A 13,821-nucleotide genomic window follows, 5' to 3' on the forward strand; every position below is an offset into this window, starting at 1 on the left:
GTTGAAGGGTTGAACTTATGTTCTTAATGTTCTAGTTCCACTGCATGGATTTCTTAGGTTTGCAAGGTGCTTAAACACGTTTAAGCCTGCAGGGAAAGACCTTTGAATTTGCTGGGAACGTGTGTGAATAACACATAGGACGAACACCTACGTGAGTACGAGAGGTGGCCTCTCTCAAGGGAAGACTGGAGTATTGTTTTCCTGAAGTACTCATGAGAGCCCAAGTGTTGGCCAAGATTGGCGGAGTTGCTTAAGCTCTAAAGTCAAGGTATGTGTATTCAAGGTCCCTTCCTCGCTCCTAGGAGTTCAAATCTTAGGATACTCACTAGGGAAGTGTTGAAAACCTTGTGCACTAATGTTTTAGTTCAAACCTTTGGATACTAGCATTTAAGTACTAAGACTTTCATTTACTGTTCAGATTTCATGTTGAAGATCCGCTCGCATTAGTGAGGGATTGTTGGAAATAGTAATGCAATCGGATGACTCGCGCCCGATCGGGCGGCTCTTGCCCGATCGGGCGAAGGTGGTCAAGGAAAAAACGGAAACTCTCGCGCTCGATCGGGCGGCTTCGCCCGACCGGGCGACGGACATGAGTTTTTCTACGAGATCTCTCGCGCCCGACCGGGCGGCAGACTCAAGGTTTTGACGAGCCCGATCGGGCGGCTTCGCCCGATGGCTCGCCTGGAATGGGGATTTCCGATCGCCTGATCGGGCGGCTTTGCCCGACCGGGCGCGAAGCTACGTCTGGAAAATCTGATCTCGAGCCCGATTGGGCGGCAGCTCGCCCGATCGGGCCCGCCTTTTTTCCTAGGTCGGTTGATTACGGGTTTCCTTTTTTTCTAGGACTCATATAAATATGAGTCATACCTTTTTCATGACATTCATTCACTTTCTAGCCGAAAACACAAACCTACCTTTTGAGATCTGAACAGTTCTTGAGCAATTCCACTCTTCGAGTTCGGGTGCACGGATAACAGAGAAAGTTGCGTTAAACTTGGGGGGCGTGTGTCACTAGGAAACTTGTACCGGTGGTGGCGTATTTCGCTTCTAAGGCAGTGGATTATTGTTCCACGGCGCGACTGTGAGTTTGGGATCTTCAATCCAGGAAAGTTCTAATCTTTTGTTTGTTATTGATTTCAACAGTTATTTTACCAACAGACCACATTAACCGAATTCTTGTCGTACATTAACAAAAGCTTCACCAAATCGATGTTATCATTATTCGATTTGAGGGCTTCATGGAGAGCAGTATTACCTTCCACATTCTGCAACAACCATGGTGAATCCAAACCAACAGTTTTCTTCCCGATCGCCTCGCTTTTACAGATACATTGATTACATTTCTTTAGTAACAATGACAAAAGCTCCGATTGCCTTAGCGATGAAGTGACAACATATTCATCACCAGTAAAAACTTTAGTATCAGGATGATTTCGCACAAGGACATGAATGGGAGTATCCCCTTTACTATCCTTTTGACTAATGAGTGATGGTTCCCATTCAAGAGCTTGTTCAACGAAACTCACAAACTCGTGTATTTTTACATAACTTTCCTTCTTAATCACCATTATTCCGTGAAGGATATTTTTTCCCTTTGAATCTTTTGAGAGTAGAAAATCTTTTCCCAAATTGTTCATTCTTTTTCTTAGAATGGTTATGTCTACTCTGTCTGCTTCATCAATTTCATCCTTGGTCAATGTTCATTTTGTTAGCATCTGCATCAATATATTAAGTCATTAGCTTGGATGTTTCTACAACGGTCGTTTGAATTATGACTACCTTATTATTTTAATGATAAATCATATGTGCGATCCATTTTCTCACACTATAAATTGGACACAATGAAGGCATGTTCTCATTGACTGAACTGAGCTGAATTGAACTGAACTGAGATGAACTAAATTGAGCTGAACTAAACTGAAATGAAATGAATATTTTATAAGAGAACGAAATTAGGAGCTGAACTGAACTGAACTGAACTGAGCTGATCTGAATTGAACTTCAACGTAAGAGAACAGGCCCTTAGTATTCTAATTTCTACAATGCAAATATAATTTATGAAATTTTTAATCCAAGAGGTAAAATTTACATAAATAAAACTAAAAATAGAGTAATATAATTAATTACTGGAAAAAAAAATGTTAACTATGAACTATATAATCATTAAAATATTATGATAGTCATATTTCAAACGACCACTGTAAAATTTTCGCATTAGCTTAGGCTTTATTTTATTCGCCTTATTTTAAATTTTAGTTACTGATCAGACCGGATTCAATTAGGAAAAAAAAAATGTTTAAATCAAATTAGATTAGAAAAATAAATTTTGAACAGATCAATAAGAAAAACAAAGGATGATACATCAAAGAATGAACTACAATATTAGTTAATCTTCTACGGAGTATAATGAAGTGGCGGATGCATGCTAATTGAGTGGGGTCCATTGACCCCATTTGAGCATGAAAAAAAAAAGTTTATTTTCTTATAAAATTGAAAACTTTCTTACTAATATTAAATTACTTGTATTTTATCAAATATCACCATTAAAATTTATCAAATATATTTTGACCTCGTTAAATATTGTTTTTTTTTTTTTCTTTTCTGGATCCACCACTTAACGAGAGTGGTAAAATATAAAGTAAAATATTATTGTACAGAAGTAATTACAACTTAAAAGCTGAATATTTCATACCTGAAGCACATCCAGTTGATGTATCACAAATGCTGCTGAGGTACCCTCAATATTATTGACATTGAGATTCGGTGATGATTTGAGTAAAAATCGCACCATATTTATGTCCTTATTCTTAGCAGCAATATGTAATGGTGTATTTCCTTGGTGGTCCTGATGATTCCTCAAGGCATACATTTCTCTACGACTAAACAAAGTTTCATCGATAACTTGGTAGTTTGGTATTTTATCTATCAAAAGGTGTAAGATCGACTTGCCTGAAGCATCACACACCTCCGCGGATTGTCCACAATTGTCGAGTATGAAATTGGTTAACTCTATATTATGAGGACTACTGAGAGATGCTACTTGATGAAGAGGAGTCAAACCTTTTGCATCAGGCCAACATGTAACAAAACTTGCTTTTTCAACAAGTTTTATGACTTCTATCATATCATTTATATCTTCTTGGTGTGCTGAGTTGATCGGTTTTCGTACTCTAGCCATTATTGATTTACTCTCAGCTACAAATAAACACAAATACGATGAACTACACGATGCAATTTTGTAATTAAAAAATATTATGAAATTACATATTAGTAAAATGGACATCGTTACGAATTTAACAAAATCCAACTTAATATATTCTTTTATTATTATTATTATCGTACAAATAAGGTCAAATTAATTTGATTAAATAAGACAATCAAATCAAATCAAATCAAATCATCACATTATACCAGATCAAATCAAATCAGAGAAGTTGAAGTAAAATAAACTAAACAAGCCTTTAATTGTTTATCCGATTAATAAAACCAAATTCTGATGAGAACCAAAGTCTAGCGATAATAATGGAAGTTAAGATCTAATTTGCACCCTTAGATTACCATAATCGAATGACTTCTATGCTTTCTGTTTATTATGTGTAACAGAAATTAATAACTAAATAGCACATTAGTAGCTTATTACTCCCTCCGCCTTTAAATACTTACTCCATTTCTATTTATGCACTATTTATTTGTCTTATTTTGACTAATGTTTGTGATTTATATATAAGAAAAAATATAGTCTTGTGGGTACGTGTTAAAATCGTATCAATGAATAGATTATTAATTTTCAATTGTTATAATTTATACTTATTGATAATTAAAGATATAATTAATCAAAAATAATCAGCATCGTTATACGTGCCCAAGAGGAATAAAACAATTATTTAAAAACGGAAGGAGTATAAACTAACCCGGATAACCCTACCTTTGCTCTCTATTCATATTCGAGTACTTGCTTGTTTTGTAGATGTAATATGACTTTTTATCAATAAATATTTTTTAATATACGCAATATATTTTAGGATCTAAAAAAATAAAAATAAAAATAAAAACAAAAACAAAATACGAAAATGGTATAGAGAAAAAGCAAACTTACAATAATTAACAAGTTGCTTGATTGCAAGATGAAGTGGTGCTTCCTTTGAGTTATTGACAATTTGAGCCAAATAAGAATCCTTCTCCAATAAAAATTTTGCAACTTTAACATTATAATGGATAAGTGCAACATGAAGAGGAGTGTTGCCCATAATATTTTTAACTCTCCATAAGTTAGTATCACCTAAGTGACCAAAGAGTAGTTCTACTATACTAAAATTTCCGACCTCGGCCGCAACACGAAGAGGAGTGTTTTCTTTGGAATTTTTATTAGAAAATAGTTCATCATTTTTTTGAAATTTAATAAGTTGCTTTGACAAAATCATGTTGTTCATGTCTAATAGCTATGTGAATGATATTATTTTTTTGTAGGTTTTACTATGTAAATGTTTCTGTCTGGATCCGATAACCCGAGAACCCAAACCCGAGATCCTAACACTCCTATTGGCAACCCGAGAACCTACACAATTGAACAGAAGTTAGCTAACCCCGGGATGTTCCGGGGATAACCACTCTGATAATAAAGTTAGAATGTGTAATTAAGAAAGAGAAAGAAGAGAGAGAAAGAGATAAAGAGAGTGTAATTAATACCTCATTAATGACTCCCAACCTACTATTTATAATAAGTATCATGACAGGTGTCTACAGAGCATGCAAAGCCCTTTTCTGCCAAGTGTCAAGCTGCTCTTGCCACGTGCCAAGTATCGACAGGCCGATATGTCTGCTTTACCAAACATATCTGCCCATTTATCATCCCTACCGGGTTTAAATCCGAATCTGTAAAAGATGTCGGCCCATCCTATATATCCTCCCATACAACTAGTCCCCCAAGTGTGGACGTCCGACAAGTAGTCGACGTTCATACTCTTGCAGCAATTCTAGAAGTGTTTACTGTAAAACTGTTTATGATATGTTCAGGCTTTTATTTCTTGCTCTCTGTCGAGCATTTTATTAAGATCATGTATTTGGGTTTTGAAGAAATTATTTTGAATTGTGTTATGTAATAATTTATTGTTGTTCTTTGGTGTGTATATCGGTTACGTTATATAATAATTTACCGAGCGCAGTGTGCAGAAAAACTCCGTTTTATCCCCCAAGTGACCTTGTGTGCCGTAAGCAGACAAGGTCGACTTTAGAAAAAATAAACCGGGAGCAGAAAAAACTCCGTTTTATCCCCCAAGTGACCTTGTGTGCCGTAAGCAGACAAGGTCGACTTTAGGAAAAATAAATCGGGAGCAAAAAAAACTCCGTTTTCTCCCCCAAGTGACCTTGTGTGCCATAAGCAGACAAGGTCGACTTTAGGAAAAATAAACCGGGAGCAGAAAAAACTCCGTTTTCTCCCCCAAGTGACCTTGTGTGCCGTAAGCAGACAAGGTCGACTTTAGAAAAAATAAACCGGGAGCAGAAAAAACTCCGTTTTCTCCCCCAAGTGACCTTGTGTGCCGTAAGCAGACAAGGTCGACTTTAGAAAAAATAAACCGGGTCAGTTAAGTATATGAAGCGTCTACTAGTAAAATAAGCGGGAAACAGCTATTGGGGACAAACACTTGTCGTTAATCTGTGAATCTGCAGTTTTAATTTTCAAATTTTTGAACCGTTAGATTTCTGACACGGTTGTCACTTCAACCGTTTTTTTTTATATATTTAATAATTAATTCGTAACCTTTACTATTCATTTTATTTACTTTTCTCGCCATTTCCTGATAAACAAGATAATTTCTTGAGATATTTCTTCGACATAAAGGATTTACGGTTTAGGATACCTTCTTTCCATCATCTGTCTTCTGCGCTAGTCCTATCGACACCACAGATAATTGTTGGAGCGTTCCATTGTTGGCGAATAGTTTAAGGTACTCACGAAACTTTAATCCCAATTGACTAATTTTGATTTCGAATTATTTGGTTAATTTCATAGTTATTTTCTTCCTTCCATTTTTTTTTTTTTAAAAAAAGAGAGAGACCAAATTGCATGTTTTAAATTTTGTTTCCTTTCACTTTCAGGTGTATAAATCAAGAATTAGATGTCCAACAGTAGTATTGAAGAAGAACAACCTACCCTTAATACTACTAGGCGCCGACTTATTAGACAATCCTTAGGAAAAGACCTTGGTCGAACTGGAGAAACCACATCTTCACTTTCTGACAACATTGACGACCCTTTTCAGCCGTTATCTGTAGAAGAACAAAAGAAGGCCTTTTACCGTCATAAACTGCTAGCCGAGTGCAAAAAAGCTAACCGTCCCGTTAACCCTAACATACCGGAAGACACTCAAATCCTTGAGGTTGAACCGGTTAGTGTTCGTTATCATTTGAGGAGTTTTGTTAATACTCAATTTGACCAATGCGGCTCAAACGTGGGGCATATAGGTATAAGTACTATGCCAAGAGTTAGGAGTACCAGTTATGAGCCTGAGGTTGCCGCTCGTGATGCTGCTGAAGAGGCCGAGTCGAGCAAGAAGGCTAAAGAAGATCAAGTTGCCAGCTCTTCCGAATCTGATGATACGGATTCCCCTTCAAATGCTAAGAGAGATGAACCTTCACCAGTCCATGAATCGGCCATTAATTCTGTCTTGGGTGATGACGACGCTCAAGAGGATAGTGTCAATGCTGACAGTAGAAATGACATAATTGATATGACAGCTGAAATTATTCAAGAGGAGAATCTTGACGAAGGGTATAACTCCGAGACCGACGGGGCTGAATTCCGACATGCTATTGTCTTAGCTGCTAAAGGCAAAGTTGCAGGAGCTAAGATAAACGAAAAGTTCAGGGAAACGGCTTTGGAAAAGGGTTATTGCCAGCATGCCAAGCGATTTTATAAACTTCCAGACGGGTATGAGCTTTGTGTTCCACCTTCTGGATCTTCAGTGCTCGATTGCCCAGATGGCCATGTTGCCATTTACCTTAAGCACTTTGATTTCGGTCTCCGTTTCCCCCTTCATCCTTTTGTGGCTAAAATTTAGAAGGCCTGGAACGTTTGTCTTGTACAGCTTACCCCTCCCACCATCCGTGTCGTTATTGCCCTTATTTGGGTTCTTCTTCATAGGAACTATCCGTTAACCCTTAACGCATTTAGACGGCTGTTAACTTTAAAGAGAGATGGGCAGTCAGATGGATGGTGGTCTTTATATACCCAACCTCACAAGTATACCGTCCACCCTAAATTATCAAGCTGCAAAGGGTGGCAAGATAAGTTTTTTTTATGTCAGTTCCTGATGATTTCCCACTCAGACGGACATTCTTTCGGCCCCATCCAAGGTTTGAATCTATTCCTGAGAGAAACCTTGGAAAACATGAGCGCAGGGTCGTCAACCATTTTGACATTATCGAATCTGATAATGGTGACGGTCGGGTTCGTATCACTCCTAAGGTGTGGGTGCCGAATGCTGGATATATTCTTGGAAACGCTCCTTTATCTCACGTTGGTCTTTGCTGGACTGACCAATATGGTACTAACTTACTTATCAGTAAATATCTCCTTCAATTGTGTTGTCGGTTTGCCAAGCGTTTTGTTTTATATATTTGTATATTTTGTATGTCTATTCATAATATGGTTTTGACGTTATGTTAATATTCTTTGCAGGTGTTGATAAGTTAGATAACAAATTATTAGGGCTTTCTTCTGACGGTAAGAGAGTTATCAGACGCTGCCCTAAGGCTACAAAGCCCTTGTACGATACTCTCGCTACCCATTGCAGCCGTACTCCGTCCGTCAGCGCTAAAAGAAAAGCTGAGAGTATGGCTGATGAAAACGCCAAGAAAAGAAAAATAACATCCCTGGCCAATCGGCGGGGTACTTTTCCCAGATCAGGCATTACTCGGAAACCTGAAGATCGTAACAAAAAGAATCAGGCCGAGAATAAGGACAAACCTCCTTCCCCCAAGGTTCAAGTGAAAACGGTTGTTCAGAGTTCTGTCGCAGTCGTCAAAAAAGTGATTGACATAATTGACGTTGAGGACCTTACCAACGTTGAATCTCCAACCCCACCTCAACCTAACATACCGGACCAAGCAGCAGGTCAAACTGTTACCACTGCCGCTGGCGGTTCCGATACAAGCGCCCCTGGTCTTATCTACCAATCTAATCAATGGATCGAGCGCCCCAACGAGAGGATACCTGAGGTCGTTCTCCGCGGATTTTCTGTCCCTCATGGCCATTCTGGGGATAAATGGCAACCTGCCATTGATGCATGTCGGAATGAGTCAATGATCACTGATGACCCTATGCTAGGTGGAACTCTGGGTTACCGTCTTTTAAGCAACTTGACCCTCCCAATGGATAGGCATGCTGGTGTCATCGACCCTTTGGCTGCTATGCATATGCATAACATGATGAAGGTTATCGCCCTCTAGTTTATAATTTTTGTTATGCCTTGATATACATATCTTTCTGTCGTTAGGTATATAACTTCTACTAACTTTTGTTTTTATTACTTCATAGGCCGTTATGTCTGGCACTGAGATTGTTGAAATGTACCGTTATTACCAAAAACAGCACCATCAAGCTTCTGCCAGCCAGAATGCACTTCAAACGGCCCTGGACAACGCTGATAAGGCTCTGCAAAACTTGAAGGAAGCAAAAGAGAGAGATGATCTTGAGATGTCATCCCTCAGGGAGACAGCTTCTAAGGTTAAAGATCTCGAGCTAGAAGTGCAGCAATTAAAGACTCAAATTACTAAGAAAAACAAAATTGTCAGCCGCGTTTCTACTCTTGAGAAGGATCTTGAGGCCGCCAAGGGCTCTGTTCATGATCTTCAAGAAAAAATCAAAATATTGGAAGCAGATAAACCTGGAATCCGTCAGAGGGCTGTTAGACGTTTCCTGACATCTCAAGAGTTTTGTACGCGGCTTTAGAACCGCTTTGACGGAGGATGGACCGCTGCCCAAAGATGCATTGCCCATACTGTCGGCTGGAAGAAAGAGGACTGGACTGCCATTGAAAAGACCTTTAACGAGGAAGTTTTCAAGATCCCATCCGGCTTTGAGGAGCAAGAGTTTGCAAACGAAGATCTTTTTAATCTTGCTCCAGCAGAAGATGAGGGTATTTCGGACCCCATCTTCTTGGACTCTCCAGCTTCCGACGGTGCACAAGCTTAATGGGGCGGGCAGTCATCACCGGCATCTTCTTGCGGGTCTTGCGTTTTTGGGCCTTATCAGCTTTGATTTAAACCCTGTATTTATTTGCTTTTGTTGGACTTTATATTCATAATGTTGTTACATCGGCATATGCCCTTTTTGTGGTGATGCCTTTCGACTATTACGTCTAAATACTTTTATCATTTCACATCATTCTGAACATGTCATATTTACTTTGAAACTTTTAATATGTCATGCACTTTTACATTTGCCTTATTGTTTTAAAATAATTTTAACAGCTATCAGCTTTATATATACTTTTAATATCCGTTCTATTGCCCTACGACTGCCAGACTTTACTATTGACTTTATTAGCTATCAGCAACTTCACCATAGCCGAAGAAAACTTATTTAAAAACAATTCGAACACAAACTTATATATACATATATATATCCGTTTCACCCCCACAGTGTATATGGTTAAGAAATAACTATATACACTTGTTGTTGGTTCATTGCATAGCCTTGATCACTTACTGCTCTATAACTTTATCCAGTTAAGTATCCTCTCGGCGATCGTATTCAAAGTTACGCTTCAATTCAGCATATACTTGAATCGATTTAACCGGTATTATACAGTGAACCAGCAACCTCGCGAACCAATATTTTATAACTGATCAGGTTATAAATTCATTGGATTCACGGAAGCGGTTTTTAGCTGTCCATCCTACATAACAAACTTACGTTAAGTAGAGGATGCCTATATCAAGAAAATATTTCCTCAGAAACGCTTGTATTTATTGTTGACATTTTTCTTGAACACTTAATATTGCTTACATTTCCACGTACAACGTACTATTCAAAATATTTCTTTAATACAGCTGTGTTCCAGACATTTTTTAACGGCTTTCCATCCATTGCTTCTAAGTAATATGAACCTTGCATTACCATTTCCCTAATACGATAAGGACCTTCCTAATTTGTCGTTAACTTTCCATCTTCATTCCCTTTTCCGGTTGCAGCTGTTCTTCGTAGTACAAGATCCCCTACAGCAAGAGGTCGATGATTGACACGTTTGTTGTAAGCTTTTGTTATTCTGTTCTTATAAGCAGCTGACCTGACTGCTGCCTTTTCACGTAATTCCGGTAGGAAATCTAGTTCTTGTCGTAATAAAAGATCGTTTTGCTCTTGACAATAGTGCTGAATTCTAAATGTCGGCAACCCTACCTCTGCCGGTACTACTGCCTCTGTCCCAAAAACTAATGTAAAAGGTGATTCACCTGTTGCCTCCTTGGTCGTTGTTCTGTTAGCCCATAATATTTCTGGGACTAAGTCAGCCCATAACCCCTTTGCATCTTCTATTTTCTTTTTAATTGCCGTCACTATCTGTTTGTTAGCTGCTTCCGCTTGCCCATTTGATTGTGGGTGACATACCGACGCATAAGCAAACTTGACTTTGTACATTGATAAGAGCTCTTTTACCGGCTTACAATCAAATTGAGACCCATGGTCGAAGACCATGGCCATCGGCAATCCGAATCTTGTGAAAATGTTTTTCCAGATAAACTTTTTTACCTCTGCTGCTGTTATCTTTGCAACCAGCTCGGCTTCAATCCATTTTGTGAAATAGTCAACAGCTACTAACAGAAATTTCCTGCTGCCTGTTGCTGATGGAAATGGCCCTACTATATCCATTCCCCATTGTGCAAAAAGGATTGGATTTAATATCGGTGTTAAATCATTTGGGGGAAGGTTGATAACGGGTGCAAACTTTTGGCACTTCTCACATGCTTTCACATGTCGAACCGTGTCTTCATTCATGGTCGGCCAGTAATAGCCTCTCCTCATTGCTTCTCTCGATATAATTCTCGGCCCGGGGTGATTACCACATGTACCTTCATGTATTTCTTCTATCAACCTTTTTGACTCAAGATCACCTATGCACCTCATTAGCGGCAATGAAAAGCTTCTTTTATACAGCTGCCCTTGATGCACAACGAACCAAACACTATCCTTCTGCAATTTTCGTGATTCCCCTCTTTCTGCCGGTAACACCCCATGGATGAGATACGCTAGTATGCCGTCATACCATTGGGTTGTCCTTTCAACAGAGTGTATTTGTTCTGGTGCTTCACTTATGCTCTTCTCCTCTAGAATTTCCACCATCACAGTTCTTTCTAAGCTATTCAAGCTCGAACTTGCCAGCCTTGCCAAAGCATCTGCCTGCACATTTGGAGCTCTCGGCACCAGCTTTACTTCAAAATGCTGCAGCTGCGCCGATAATTGCTTTACCTTCTCCAGGTATTTAATCATTGCTGGATCTCGTGTTTCATACTCTCCGTTATACTGACTCAAAACAAGTTGGGAATCAGTTATAAGTGTTAGACGCTTTGCATCAGCCGCAAGAGATAATTGGATTCCTGCTACCGCTGCCTCATATTCAGCTTCATTGTTCGTTGCTCCGAATTTGAATTTTATTGCATATTCAAATACCTGCCCATCTGGTGATGTTATGACTATGCCAGCCCCTGATCCCATTGATGTTGCAGATCCATCCACAGATACCTATGTCATTATATGTTAGCCACAATAAACATGTCATAAGATAGATATGCATTTGATTATTCGTTACATAAGAGAAAGTGAAAACGCTAAAAACTTTATTAAACTTTGATCATTAAATTACAAACTATTGAAACCTGCCAAGTGCCTATATCTTCTTCTTCATCCGTATATGAAGCCTCTACTATGAAGTCAGATAAGGCCTGTGCTTTTATCGAAACCCTCGGCTTGTAACGTATCTCATACTCCGATAATTCAACAGCCCATTTAAGCAATCTTCCTGATGTGTCCGTCTTGTGTAATGATTTTTCCAATGGATAATTCGTTAGCACATCTATCGGATGCGCATCGAAATAAGGTCTTAACTTCCTTGCCCCAACCACCACCGCCATAGCCATTTTCTCAATTATTGGATATCAACGCTCTGCCGCATTCAGAACATGACTAACAAAATATATCGGCATCTACTTCTTTTTCCTTTCTACCACCAGCACTGCAGCTATTGTTTTTGGAGATGCTGAGATGTACAACTGCAACTGTTCTCCCCTCTCTGGCCTTGCAACCGTCTGTAGAGATTTCAAGTGGTTTCGTACCACCTCCAGCGCGTCCCGGTGTTCTTTTCCCCAAACACCTTGTTCTTACGTAGAACCACAAAAAAGGGAAGTGCCTTATCAGCTGATTTGCTAATAAAGCGAGTTAACCCTGTCATACGGCCAGTCAATCTCTGTATATCTAGAACGTTCTTGGGCTGCTTCATCTCAAGCACCGCATTCACCTTATCTGGATTTGCATCTATCCCCCGTTCACTAACCATGAAGCCTATAAACTTCCCTGATCGGACTCCGAATACACACTTTTCGGGGTTCAATTTCATCTGGTACTTTCGTAAAGTTTCAAATGTTTCCCTCAAGTCCGCTATGTGATCCTGTTTTTTCTTGCTTTTAACAATTGTGTCATCTACATATACCTCTAAATTCCGGCCCTTTTGTCTCTCAAAAACTTTGTCAACCAACTTCTGGTATGTTGGCCCAGCATTCTTTAACCCAAACGGCATGGCTTTATAGCAAAACACACCAGCATCTGTTATGAATGCCGTTTTTGGTCTATCGGCCTTATGAAGGCTGACCTGATGGTACCCTGAAAATGCATCTAAGAAGCTGAGCATTTCATAACCGGCAGTAGAATCCACCAATCTATCTATCCTGGGTAACGGGTAACAATCCTTAGGACACGCCCTATTCAAATCAGTAAAGTCGACACACATTCGCCATTTTCCTGTCGGCTTTCTTACCATAACAACATTTTCCAACCACTTCGGATATGTGCACGACTCAATAAAACCCGCCGCTGAGAGTTTGTTAACCTCAGCCTGAATAGCTTATATCTTCTCGGTAGAGAAGTTCCGCTTTTTCTGTCTAATCGGCCTGAATCCCCTGTTGACATTCAATTTATGTTCCATCACCCCCGGGTATATTCCTGGCATTTCGCTTGCTGAGAAAGCAAAGACATCTGCATTTTCACGCAGCAGGCTTATCAGATTACATCTCATCTCAACATCCATGTCAGCTCCAACCCTAACCATTCTGCTGGAATCACCCGGCTGTAACTCTATCTGCACTGTTTCCCCACCCGGTAACGGTCTCGGAGCTGTTTCCGTCCTTGTGTCAAAGTTACCCATGGATAAATCACGTACTGTAGGCTCCAGCTCTTTTTTAGGATTACTCGGTATTGACCCATCTCCGACTGGATTCTTCAAAGCCGTTAAATAACAAGACTTTTCCATAACCTGCCTCCATGAACATTTTCCACAGCTCCCAAGTTTGACACATACGCTATTGTCAAATGGTATGTTGATACAACAGCTTGTACATCATGAATTATCGGCCTTCCGATAATAGCATTATAGGCCGAGGGAACATTAACCACCAAAAATTCTGCCATCACATCTTTTGTTGTAGGTCCATCACCCAGCCTTACCGGCAAGACTATGCTCCCTTCTGGTCGTACTGAAGATCCATTAAACCCAATAACTAGGTAGGATATCGGCGTCAGGTATTGCCTCCCTATCATCATCTCATTAAAGGCTT

General features: G+C 39.4%; 1 protein-coding gene across 1 annotated transcript; it reads right to left on the reverse strand.

Moving 5' to 3' along the window:
• Positions 1-1,148: 1,148 nt before the first annotated feature.
• On the reverse strand, positions 1,149-4,247 carry LOC110726659 (ankyrin repeat-containing protein BDA1-like). The gene is made up of 3 exons (XM_021906129.1): positions 4,097-4,247; positions 2,693-3,195; positions 1,149-1,688 (listed from the first exon to the last, which is right to left on the reverse strand). The coding sequence occupies exons 1-3, from the start codon at positions 4,245-4,247 to the stop codon at positions 1,149-1,151; spliced, it is 1,194 nt and encodes a 397-aa protein (XP_021761821.1).
• Between the last annotated feature and the right edge of the window lie 9,574 nt (positions 4,248-13,821).

This window comes from Chenopodium quinoa, unplaced genomic scaffold (assembly GCF_001683475.1).
Source record: "Chenopodium quinoa cultivar QQ74 unplaced genomic scaffold, ASM168347v1, whole genome shotgun sequence".
Taxonomy (NCBI): Eukaryota; Viridiplantae; Streptophyta; class Magnoliopsida; order Caryophyllales; family Amaranthaceae; genus Chenopodium; species Chenopodium quinoa.